A 12,811-nucleotide genomic window follows, 5' to 3' on the forward strand; every position below is an offset into this window, starting at 1 on the left:
TTAACCAGGAAGAATACACAAATCTCCCCTCCTTTGTCTCTTGCACAAACGAGATTCGCATTGGACTGTATCATCTTGATGCAGACGACAGGAAATGGGGTAAAAACAAGAGGTGTGGCTTGTGTGTTGTGTGTTTGTGGGTCACCTCACCATAGTTGCAGCTGGTGTTTTTTCATGGCTGGATTTTTTCCACCTTCCAGAATTTGCTGAAGAAGGGAGGCCACTCCGAAGTGGACCTACTGCACTTCTGCAAAGGAAGCGGCATGGAGACGGAGAACCTCTTGGTCATCGTTCGAAACGAGGACATTTGCTCACACATCCACAAAGTAGGTTCCAAACTCACTTTCGGCTCTTCTGGGAATGAATTATCACCAAGGGAGCCGGATTTCTGTCTTTTTGAAGCCCTCTTGGGGGAACGTAATAGATCAGGGCCACATCAGGCGAGCCAGGGAGGAGTGTCTGACTGGGTGGGCGTGGCCAGCTTGACATCACTCAATTGGGTGTGGCCAACTGGGTAGGTGTGGCTGACTGGATGGGCGAGGCCAGCTTGACACTTCACTGGGTGTGGCTGGCTGGGCGTGGCCAGTTGAACACCACTTACTGGGTGTGGCTGACTGGGTGGGTGTGGCTGACTGGGTGGGTGTGGCTAACTTGACACCACTCACTGGGTGTGGTCAACTGGGTGGGTGTGGCCAGCTTGACATCAGTCGCTAGATGTGGCTGACTGGGTGGACGTGGCTATCTTGACACCACTCACTGGGTGTGGCTGACTGAGTGGGCGTCGCCAGCTCAACACAACTCACTGGGTGTGTGCAACTGCGTGGGTGTGGCTGACTGGGTGGGTGTGACCATCTCCACACAACTCAGTGAGTGTGGCCGACGCCACTCCCCAAACTGCTGACATGTTTCTCTTCACATTGGTAGACCGGGCCAAACCTATGTAAGCTAGGCCTTTATAGTTTCCAGGAGCCCCTCCCCCCCCCTGTGCTGAATCTGACCACATCGTGGACCAGATTCAGCCCACGGGCCTTTGTTTGACACCCCTATGATAGATAATAGAATTACACAATGGAAAGGGAGCTTGGAGGTCTTCTAGCCCAACCCACTGCTCAGGCAGGAAACCCTACACCACTTCAGACAAATGGATATCCCACATCTTCTTAAAGACTTCCAGTGTTGGGGCATTCACAACTTCTGGAGGCAACTTCTGTTCCACCGATTAATTGTTCTCACTGTCAGGAAATTTCTCCTCAGTTCTAAGTTGCTTCTGTCCTTCATTAGTTTCCACCCATTGCTTCTCGTCCTGCCCTCAGGTGCTTTGGAGAATAGCTTGACTCCCTCTTTGTGGCAACCCCTCAAGGAGACTGTTATCATAACACACACACACACACACACTCCTTTTCACTAGACTAGACATAACCCAATTCCAGTTGCCTTTGAGGCTGTGAGGACCACTACTACGCTGTGCTCCTTCCTTACTTTCCCTCTCTTTGCTGCTTCCACAGATCCCGTCCTTGTTGCGTCTCAAACGCTGCCCCAACGTGACGTTTGCTGGGGTGGACAGCCCCGAAGACCCCCTGGACCACACCTACCAGGAGTTGTTCCACAGCGGAGGCTTTGTGGTGTCCGACAACAACGTCCTCGAAGGGATGACCGTGGGTGCGTCTGCCTGCCTGGAGAATTCTGGGGGTTGAAGTCCACCCACCCCAAAGCCTGCCGGCTGGGGAGTTATGGGAGTGGAAGCCCACCCGTCTTAAAGTAGCCAAGGCTGAGAGGGAGGGGACTCATGCAGGGACCATGTTCTTTTCTCTAGGGGAGCTGAAAGAGGTGATCAAGACTCTGGAGAAACTCAACAGCCATGGGAGATGGAAGTGGTTCCTTCACTATCGAGAATCCAAGAAGCTGAAGAAAGACGCCAGGTGAGATCAATCAGAATACTGCTGGAAGGGACCTTGGAGGTCTTCTAGTCCAACCCCCTGCCGAAGCGGGAGGCCCTATGCCAGATTTCTACCTCCCCGAGACCCTTCTCTTTGGGCTCAGCTTTGCTTCCTAATTGGTTCGGACCCAACTGTACCAATTCTATATATTCGTGGATAAGCCCACCTGCAGCATAAGCCCAACCTCAAATTTTTAACCAAAATCCCGTTTTTTTAAAAATGCACCACAAATTGACTTACTGTACTTTTTGGAGTATAAGACGCACCTTTTCTCCCCCCAAAAAAGGGTGAAAATCTGGAGGCGTCTTATATTCTGAATGGAGCATTTTTGGCCTCCCGAAACCCTGCCCCCTTTGCAAAAATGGACGTGCAGAGGGTTTCGGAGGCTTGCAAAGTGCGGCTGGGGGCTGGGGAGGGCAAAAACAAGCGAAAAACGGGCCATTTTTGCTTGTTTTTGCCCCCCCCCAAGCCCCCAGGAGCACTCTACAAGCCTCGCAAACCCTCTGCATGCCCCCCCTTTTTGTGCAAAAAATGGCCTGTTTTTGCAAATAAAGGACGGTTGTTTGCTCGTCCCCCCCCCGCCCCCAGGAGCACTCTACAAGCCTCCTAAAGCTCTGCATGCCCCCCCCCTCTTTTTTTTCTTTTTCTTTTTGCCAAAAACGAGGCCTGCAGAGTGCAAAAACTTTTTTTTTTTAATTTACCTCTTCAAAATCATGGTGCGTTCTTATACTTCGGTGTGTCTTTATAGTCCGAAAAATACGGTATGTGTGGGTGACACATTTTTTTGTGGTGTTTGCGTAGGATATATCAACGGACATTACTGGTGGTCGAAAATAAGTCCTTTTTTCGGCCTGTCGTGGCAGATTCCGTCAAAGGTTTTGCTGAACTGAAGATATAGTATTTCTGCAGCATTCCCTGGTTCTACTAAGTTAGTAGTTGAGTTGAAAGTGATACAATTAGTCTAATACAATTTGTGTTGTAAATAGAATAATAGAGTTGGAAAGGACCTTAAGAGGTCTTCTAGTCCAGCCCCCTGCTCAAGCAGGTGACCCTCTACCACTTCAGACAGATGGCTGTCCCAGTCTTTTCTTACAGACTTCCAGTGAAGGGGCACCCACAACCTCTGGAGGCAAGTCGTTCCACTAATTGGACAATCAATAGACGTATCGATGACCAATATTGCAATGTTTTTTTCAAGGGGGGAAAAATGGGCTGTATTGAACTCGCTGCAGACGGACCGGGGACTTCCCAGCGGCTCGAGGGATCACCTCTTGGCCTTCTTTCTTCCCGCAGGGGGGATCTTGCCGCATACGCCAAGGAATCGGTCCTGAAATCCTGCCAGGTGGCCAACATGACGGAGGTCCTGCACTACCACAAGTGCGACTCCCGGTCCTGCACGAGATTTGAACGCTTCAACTGCCTCTTGAACTTGCAAATTCAACACATCACCAAGAGATTCAGCATATTTCTCACAGGTAACTGCATCCCCCCTTCCTGCCCCCCCCGCCCCAAATGTAGAGTGACCCGAGGAAGGACTCTGAAGGCATTTCCCCCCCCCGAGCGTGCCGATCCTCATTCCAGAACTATTCCATTTGCAGAAAGAGGTAGTCCTCGACTTACGACCATGCTTGAGCCCAAAACGTCCATCACTAAGCGAGACGTTTGTTGAGTTTCGCCCCATTTCATTATCTTTCTCGCCACAGTGGTTAAGCTTGGCTCCCCCTGTTGACTTTGCTTGTCACAAAGACCAGGTCGTAAGTTGATTGTAAATAGTCACTTCAAACGGTCACTAAGCGAGTTGGCCCTCTCTTAAGTCCATTGTAAGGTCGAATGGTCCCTAAGCGATTGGTCGGAAGAGGAGGAATGACCTTTATCTAATTTTATAGGTAGCCCTGGACTTACAACCACAATGGACCCATATATTTATGTTGTTATGTAAGCGAAACATTTGTTAATGGAGCTTTGTCCCATTTTACGACTTTTGCTGCCAGAGTTATTAAAAGTGAACCACCACGGCTGTTATTTTAGTAACACGGTTGTTAAGTGAATCCGGTTTTCCCCTGGGTCGCAAAAGGTGATCACAGGACCTCTGGAGCCTGGGGAAGGTGAAAAATGGGTTTAAAAAGGGGTGAACTTGTGAAAAAAGGGTAAACCCTGACAAATGGCTGCGCGTGCCACCTGTGGCATGCGTGCCATAGGTTCGCCATCACTGGTATAGGCATTGACTTACCTTCTTGCAGCAAACAGGGCTGATTAGCAGAAGAAGAAAAAAATCTGCTTTTGCCTCCTCGCGCAGCAAACAGCAAGTTTCAATTTAAGCGCCTCCCGATCATCAGCTGTTTCAGGCTGCAGGGATTGCTATAGCCTTTTGCAGCCTCTGCAAGCCCAATTTTCCCTCTTTGCTGCAAGGAGGTGAATTGGTGGGAGCCAAAAGGCCAAAGGATGGGGGACGGTGGGTGGGTGGGGCTAGATTCAGTGTATAAGACGCACCCAAATTTCCACCCTCTTTTAAGGTAATCTCATTCCTCCCCCCCCCTTTTCTTTTTTCCATCTTGGCAGAAAATGGCAGCGCCAGCCGGGAAGCCTTGGAGGACAAAGGCATTTTCAGCCTGAACATCACCGACTTCATCACAACTGCGCAAGGCATGGTGGCACCATCCCTACGCGGATTTTGGTAAGGAGGAAAGCGGCCAGATCAAGAAACCGGGAATTGAAAAACCTTGCAAGTAGATTTTGGAAGTCGACATTGGGACCGAAGTGCTTTTATTTCTTTTATTTTTCTTTTAAAAATATATATATATATATATTATGTTTTATCAAGGGGAATAAAACACAAGAGAAAAAAAAACAAAAGAAAAAGCATACATCCAACAGTAACAGTGGCAAAAGTTTTGTACTAAACAAGAAAAAAAAATATGATCCAAACATCTAACATTAAATAAAATATATATAATCCACTTGTTGGATACGGGGGGGAGGGGGGGGGGAATTGAAAGCTAAAAAGCCCTGATGAATTTTGCTTCCCTCGGCAAATAGTTGTCAACTTTCTGTCTAATTGGAAGCACTTTTATTTTCAAATGTTTTGTTTTATATTTATTATTTGATTATAATTATTTGGAGTTGTGCAGTGGCCTACAGGTGGCGCTGTCGCCTCACAATCGGGAGGCTGTTGAGTTTCATCCTAGGTCAGGGGTGTCCAAACTTGGCAACTTTAAGACTTGTGGACTTCAACTCCCAGAATTCCCCAGCCAGCTGGCTGGGGAATTCTGGGAGTTGAAGCCCACAAGTCTTAAAGTTGCCAAGTTTGGACACCCCTGTCCTAGGGTGTCCAAGTTTGGGCACCCCTGTCCTAGGTAGAGTCAGATGTTTCTCTGGGCAGGATGAGAAAGTATCTGCTGGACAAAACTCTGCATTGGCGACAGGAAAGGCATCTGGCCAGGAAACACTCAGCTTCATTCCGTTGCCAGACTCCACCCCCCCAAGGGATTATGGGGTCATTAAAAGATTATATGATTATAATTATTTAATATTTTTCCATCTCATAATGGAACAACTTTTCAGAGGCTGCGTTGCTCTGGAAATTTTTTTTTTTTTTCACGGAAGAAACGGGTGGAAATGCTTTCTCAACTTACAACCATTCATTTTGTGACTGTTCATAGTTACAACGGCACTGAAAAGTGTCTTAGGACCGTTTTTTTACACTTAATGACCATCGTAGCATCTCTAGGATTGGAGCTTGGGCACTTGGCAACCGACTCATATTTATGACGGTTGCAGTATCCCTAGGTTACGCGATCCCCTTTTGCGACCTTCCGACAAGCCAAGTGAATGGGGAGGGAGCCCTGGTGTAGGGTCTCTTGCTTGGGCAGGGGGGGTTGGACTAGATGACCTACAAGGTCCCTTCCAACTGTAATCTAAACCGTGTGATTGATTTAATAACTCCTGTGATTCACTTAATGACTGTGGCAGGACAGGTCATAAAATGGGGCATAACTCACTTAGCAACTGTCTTCCCTGGGAACCTTTGGGCTCCGTTGTAGTTGTTAACTCAAGGACTAGCCGGTAACAGTGGCCGATGTTTGTTTCAGGTAACCAGGATAAACCGCCTTCTGCCTTCTTGCAAACAGCCCAGGATCGCAACGCCAAACCCGATTTGTCCGTTCCAGACACCGGACTCTCATCCCCCCCTCTCCAGTTAAGCAGCTGCGACGCCCATTTGAGGTCAAGCAGACGGGCCTCCCTCTCCCGGTGGGTTTTATTTTGGGGGCGTGGCAAGGCGGCCTGGGAAAGGGGGGTTGTTTTATTTAAACACAACGTGGAACCTCACGAAGGAAAAAGCGTTTGGACGTTCGCGACTCTCTCTCTCTCTCGGAATAGGAAAACGAAAGCATAGGAATCCAGGATTCTCCATTGTGCAGCTCTCAGTATCACATAGGAAAGTTCAAAATAAATAATAATCTGTTTTACTTGAAGGGTTACAAATCAATTGACCTCAACCGAACACAAGAGATGGTTGAGCGCACTCCGAAAATGCAGGTGGGGTTGTTGAGTGTTGCACAAGCACTGTGTTAGGCAGGGGTGTCCAATTCCCCAGCCGGTGGACTTCAACTCCCAGAATTCCCCAGCCGGTGGATTTCCTCCCAGAATGTCCCATCCATTGGACTCCAACTCCCAGAATTCCCCACAGTGGACTCTCAACCCCCAGAATTCCCTAGCCAGTTTATTACCTCCCAGAATGCCTTATCCATTGGACTCCAATTCCCAGAATTTTCCATCCATTGGACTTCCAGAATACCCCCTCCATTGGGCTTCAACTCCCAGGATTTCCTCCCAGAATGCCCCATTCATTGGACTCCCAACTCCCAGAATTCCCCACAGTGGACTCTCAACCCCCAGAATTCCCTAGCCAGTCGATTACCTCCCAGAATGCCTTATCCATTGGACTCCAATTCCCAGAATTTTCCATCCATTGGACTTCCAGAATACCCCCTCCATTGGGCTTCAACTCCCAGGATTTCCTCCCAGAATGCCCCATCCACTTGACTCCCAACTCCCAGAATCCCCCATCCAACATTGGACTCCCGGAATTCCCCCATCCATTGGACTCCAATCCCCAGAATTCCCCCTCCATTGGACTTTCAGGATCGACCCACCATTGCACTCCCACTCCCAGGATTTCCCAGCCAGTGGACTCCCAACTTCCAGAATCCTCTCCGTTGAAGTCCACCGGCTGGGGGACTCTGGGAGTTGAAGTCCCCCCCTCTCTCAAAGTTGCCACGGCTGGACACCCCTAGGGTGCACTGACTTTAACACAACTCCTCTGCCATTGTGCTCATCCCATGACAACCGTGCTACTACACATGCGTCTCGCGGGCTTTTAGGAACTGGGATTATTTTGCACACTCAACAAATACAGGACAGAGCCGCACAAGGGCCACTACCATTACAAAGGTTTTTTTTTAATGGGGGTGGGTGGGTGGGAGGAACTGGGGCGACGAGTAGATAACCCGAGTTTAGTAGCACTTGTTTCCTCTTGTAGATAGCATGGCTGGTTGATGATTTTGGAGTATTTCTCAAGAGCTCTGTTGCAATAAGCGGTTTGAGGTTGTTTTTTGTTCAGTTGGAGCATTAATAAAAATTGGGCCTTGTAAGATACCTTCACCTGTCTTTCGCAGGGCGGGGCGGGGGGGGGGGAATGAATTCTTTTGTAACTAATCTTTATAAATAAACTTGACTTGAAAAGGCAGAGTGGAATTATTTGTTTGGATTGGGAGAAAGAGCACAATTCCAAAAAGAAAAAGAAAATAAAACCAACTACAAGGTAACCCACACCAAAGGGGTTTACAGTGGAAAAAGGGGTGGAGAATCTGAATTTTATGTATTTATTGTGTGAGTTTGGCAGTTCAGGGACGACCTGTGTTTATTTGACAACCCAAAGTGGTGGATACAAATCATGCTTTCCTCCTTACAACCCTGGGAGGTAAAATCACCCGTTGCTTTCGTGCCTGAGGAGGAACTAGAACTCGCCCTCTTCTCCTGGGGATCGGCCCCAAAGTCCCCCCAGCTGCCTTTCGTGACTGAGGTGGGACTAGAACTCGCCGTCTCCTGGGGACTGGCCCATAGTCACCCCAGCCGGCTTTCAGGCCTAAGGCGAACCTCTTGGTTGTAAGGCATCTTTCTAGGAATGGAGGAGACACGACTGGACCTCATGTCGTTCTCTTTGGCTTGGGAGAGGACAGGAGCCTCTTTCATGGGGTTTGAAGTACAGGAGGAGGAGGAAGAGGGGGGACGGTCCTTGGGGCTCTCTGAGCTGGGTGGTTTTCTTGCAGATGTTTCATGACCCAACTAGGTAGCATCATCAGTGCTTAGAAGGGAGTGGGGTTTGTGGAGAGTTGGGGGGAGAAGACGAGAGGAGGAAGAGAAGGGGGAGAAGGAGAGGGAGGGAAAGAGGAACAGCTCCTTGATGCCCTCTGACCTTGCTGGTTTCCTCGCAGACGTTTCACTACCAAACTAGGCAACGTCATCAGTGAACTAGTTTTTACTTGGCAGCACCAAAACAACCCAGCATCTTTTCTTCCCCTCCACCCAACACTGAAAAAAAAGAGAGGGAGGGATGCGGTCCAGCCAATGGGAAGCCTATTCCCGCGAGGGGAAAAAGACATACGCGCACACACACGCACACACACAGATGTTACCCACTCTGGCATATTTTTTTTTGTGCTTGCACCGTTTTTCTTTCTTTCTTTTTATTAGTAGCACTTTTAAAACACAAACAGAAGCCTCGTGGCAAAGTTGTGTCCCAACAGATGTAAACAAAGTTTTGAGAAGCTAGGAGATTTAAGGAGGTTTTGGGGGGGGGGGAATTGAAAACAAAACAAAAAAAGAAAAACGCCCCAAAAATCGTTGGGGACTTAAGAGATGCCGCTTAAAGCACGAGCAACCGGAGGCGGCTTGGCCAGGATTTGGGCTGGCGTGAAATGGGAGGGGAAGGGGGGGAGGCCGAAAGGAGGAGAAGCGCGCACTGCGTCCGTCGGTGTGTCCAACGGGGTTTCGGAAAGAATGGTGGTAGCCCGGAAGGGTGGTGGGCTTTGTGTCCCCCTCCCCGCTGGGACCAGATTTATTTATTTTTTTAAAGGGCTGAGAATGGAGTTAGCGAGTGACAGGTGTCAACCCCTGCCAATCAGAACACCCCCCCAAGCTGAAATTGACACATGATTCTAGCCGAAAAGAGAGAAGGGGGGGTTGGATCAGTGCAAGGGGTCCTTTCAATCTCAAGAGATATGATTGAGGAAGGGGAGGAAAGAGAGGGAGAGAAAGTAACAGGGCCTTACGATATGGAGCTTGAGGGGGGGGGAGGGCGCTCAGCTTAAAGGTCCTGAGTGCGGGTGTCGCCACCCCCGGGTATGTGGTTGAGAGCCGGGGGGGGGAAGGGGGGGAGAAGAGACGTCCGGCCCTGCTCACTGCTGCTCCTCCTCTCCGTAGATATCGTTCTTCTTCCGCTTCATCTCTTCAAAGTCAAACTCCGAGCCCATCATCCTCTTGTAAATGTCTTTGATGTCATCACAGGTGGTCTCAAAGTGAGTGGTGGCGTCATAGGTGCGGGAAATAAAGATCTGGGTGAAAGTGTGGGGGGGAGGCAGAGAAAGTTGGCTGTCAGCATCGCGATCCTTTTCTTTCTTTCTTTTCCTTCCATTTTCCTTCCCCTCTTTGCTAGATCTTCCTTCCTTCACTTCCCTCTTCCCAAATCCTTCACCATTCCTTCTCATATTCCTCCCTCCTTTTCTCTCTCTTCCTTCCTAGATTCTCTTTCCTTCTTTCAGCTCCCTCTTTCCAAATCCTTTCTTCCATCATCTCATCTTCTTCCCTCCCTCCCTTTCCTTCCATTTTCCTACCTTCTTCTTTCCTTTCTTCTTTTTTCTTTGCTAGATCTTCATTTCCCTCTTCCCAAATCCTTCATCTTTCCTTCTCATCTTCCTCCCTTCCCTCCTTTTTTTCTCTCTTCCTTCCTAGATTTTCTTCTTTCAGTTCCCTCTTTCCAAATCCTTTCTTCCATCTTTTCATCTCATCTTCTTCCCTCCCTCCCTTTCCTTCCTTCCTTCTTCCTTGTTTTCCTTCCTTCATTTCCCTCTTCTCAAATACTTCTTTCTCTCATCTCCTTTCCTTCCTCCCTTTTTCTTTCATCCCTCCTTCTCTTCCCCTTCCTTTTTTCTTTTCTCCTTCCTTCCTTCATTACCCTCTTCCGAAATCTTTCCTTCCATCCTTCTTTCTCTCATCTCCCTCCCCTCATTCCTTCCCTGCGACCCATCTCATTATTGAGCGACAGTATCACAAAAACAATTTAGGCACATTAAAAGTTAAAAATAAGAAAAAATGAAGCATTAACATCAGAAACATTAAACAACAAATTAAATAGAAGGATCAGTGCCTAAAATGGGGTGGTGCTGCCCCTCCCCTCCCAGGAAGGGGCCTGCCTCCCCCCTCCCCACCCTCTTCATACCAACCTGGCTCTCTCTGCCCAGGTCAGTTGGGGAAAACAAGTCGCTGACACTAACAAACCTACAAGGAAGGAGAAAGAAAAGATCAATTGAGGAAGATTTCAGGCAATAGGGAGGGATGCCTACCCAACCCAAAAATAGGCTTTTATTTCCGGGCCCAAACGCACAAACGACATATTGGAATTCCGGTCTGGTTCCTCTGGCGGGTGGCAGTTTGGCAAAACCAAAACTGGGTACATGTTGATCTCACGGGGTTCAGGCAGGGCTGTCCATAAGACCTGTGAGCTCCTGGCTGGGGGATTCTGGGAGTTGAAGTCCACCAGTCTTAAAGTTGCCCTGATTGAAACCTCCTGAGATGAGAAGGCAGAAGGGCGAGTGGCCTTACTGCTTGTTCTCTTCTTTCTTCACAAGGCCCGAGCAGCTGCGTTCTCGACCTTGGCAACTTTGACTTGGGGACTTCAACTCCCAGAATTCCCCAGCCAGAATGTGGAATTCTGGGAGTTGAAGTCCACAAGTCTTTAAAAGTTGCCACAGTTCAGACACTCCTGGGCTGTGGCCTTCCTGTTGGTTCTCTTTTTTCGCAAGACCTGAGAATCTGCATTTCTCAACCGTGGGCAAGTTTAAGTCTTGTGGACTCCAACTCCCAGAATTCCCCAGCCAGCATGAGGAATTCTAGGAATGGACTAAACTATGTTTGGGTTTGCGGAAATACCATCCCAAGAAAACATAAACTGAGATTTGAAAGAGACACCTATAACAACAGAAGAAAGGGAGAGAGCAGGAGAGGAAGAAAGGAAGAAAGAGGTAAGGAGAGGAGGGTGGAAGGGAGAGAAAGAGAAGGAGAGAGGGTAAGAAGGGGAAGAGGAAGAGTAGGCCGAAGGGAAAGGTAAGGGAAGAAGGAAGGGGAAGGAGAGGAGGAAGGAATTGAGAAGGGAGGGAGGGAGAAAAGAAAGGGAAAAGAAGGTGGAGTTACAACAGGTGGAAGGGATGGTAAATAAAGCAACCCAAACTGTATACTATAATCTTTTAAATGGAATAATAAATGTATAAGAATGACAAATGTAAAGAAGAAGAACTTTATGAATGTATACCTATAATTGTAAGAGAATAAAAAAAGCTTTTCAGAGGAATTCTAGGAACCGAAGTCCGCAAGTCTTAAAACTGTCATAGTTGGACACTCCTGGGGTGAGGCCATCCTGTGTGCTCCCCTTCTTTCTTCCCAAGGCCTGAGCATCTGTATGTCTCAACCATGGCAACTTGTAAGGCATGTGGAGTTCCCCTCCCAGAATCCCTCAGTCCAGAACGATGACCGCTCCATGGCCAGCTGTTCTGACCGAGGCTTCCCAAGAGCCTGAAGCCAACTCCTGGTCCCGACAAAAACCCCTTTTATTAATTTGCTGTGAATTCTGCTCATTCACATCCAGCAAAGTCTTTCAAGGGAGGATTTACAGTCACAGACCTTATCTGGCTTGGAGAGCTGCCAGGCTGATATCTGCAAAACTTGGCAAGGAGCCTCGGAGAGTCACGAACCAATGAAGCGAACTGATTGTCTCCTGCAAACTTCACTCCCCTTTCGCTCCTCTTTTATTTCCTCTGTGAGGGCCATTCATCATCCCCCTGTGGCCTTACTCCCAAGTCGACCCCTGTTCTTCAGCCGTTCCCTTCGTCCGGCAACTCTGCGCATGTGCACACTGGGAACAGGCTCCAACTGTTCTTCTGCCTCACTGATGTCTGACTCTGAAGGCAGCTGATAACTGGCATACGGCCCTGACCCCATCTCTGCCTCCGACACAGAGCCCTCATCCGAGCCTTCCCCAGACTCTAGGACTGGCCCATCTTCCTCCCCAACCTCCTCACTGCTCCCCTCTGGCTCTGGCAAAGGGGGCCAGAGCAGCCCAACTCAGCCAAAGTCCAGCAGGCACGCCTTACTTCTGCTCGATGGGCTCCAGGAGGTCCATGGCGGGTTTGATCTCCTTCTCCGGCTCGTTGGTCTCCACGGTCGTGCTCACGATGGCGATGTACTTTCCTTGGGCCGCCACGTTGTGGGCGGACGAGATCATGCAGACGTAGATGTCTTTAAAAAAAAAAAAGACACCACAGGTTCGCCAATCCCAAAAGGACCGGACTAAAGCCGCAAACCCAACGCAGCGCCCGGGCGAGAGGTCCGCCATCGTGCTTCCCGGGGGGCGTTACCTGACTTCCTGTTGACTTGGTTCTGTGGAATGATGATCTGGCACGAATTGGCGTCGTTCGTGTTCTTGATCGGGTGGTTCAGGATACAGATCACCCTGAGGACCTTGCCCACTTTCTTCACTCGGTCCGAGACGTAGCTGGGGTCGCAGATGAGCTGCTTGCAACGGGCGATCTGCGAGGGGTGGG

At 49.1% G+C, this 12,811-nt stretch overlaps 2 protein-coding genes across 2 annotated transcripts in view; one reads left to right on the forward strand and one right to left on the reverse strand.

Moving 5' to 3' along the window:
- Positions 1-9,374, forward strand: part of TASOR2 (transcription activation suppressor family member 2) — a 43,066-nt gene extending 33,692 nt beyond the window's left edge. The window contains exons 14-19 of the mRNA XM_081958689.1: positions 201-326; positions 1,506-1,659; positions 1,814-1,919; positions 3,231-3,412; positions 4,497-4,611; positions 6,026-9,374. Of these exons, the coding sequence (XP_081814815.1) occupies positions 201-326; positions 1,506-1,659; positions 1,814-1,919; positions 3,231-3,412; positions 4,497-4,611; positions 6,026-6,029 (687 nt within the window). The 3' untranslated portion in view covers positions 6,030-9,374. The remainder of the gene's footprint in view (positions 1-200; positions 327-1,505; positions 1,660-1,813; positions 1,920-3,230; positions 3,413-4,496; positions 4,612-6,025) is intronic.
- Positions 9,054-12,811, reverse strand: part of GDI2 (GDP dissociation inhibitor 2) — a 33,509-nt gene continuing 29,751 nt past the window's right edge. The window contains exons 8-11 of the mRNA XM_081957618.1: positions 12,626-12,797; positions 12,362-12,506; positions 10,439-10,493; positions 9,054-9,550 (exon numbers count right to left, since the gene is read on the reverse strand). Coding sequence (XP_081813744.1) covers positions 9,395-9,550; positions 10,439-10,493; positions 12,362-12,506; positions 12,626-12,797 — 528 coding nt within the window. The 3' untranslated portion in view covers positions 9,054-9,394. The remainder of the gene's footprint in view (positions 9,551-10,438; positions 10,494-12,361; positions 12,507-12,625; positions 12,798-12,811) is intronic.

The sequence above is a fragment of the Natrix helvetica genome (assembly GCF_964273705.1).
Source record: "Natrix helvetica genome assembly, chromosome: 6".
Taxonomy (NCBI): domain Eukaryota; kingdom Metazoa; phylum Chordata; class Lepidosauria; order Squamata; family Natricidae; genus Natrix; species Natrix helvetica.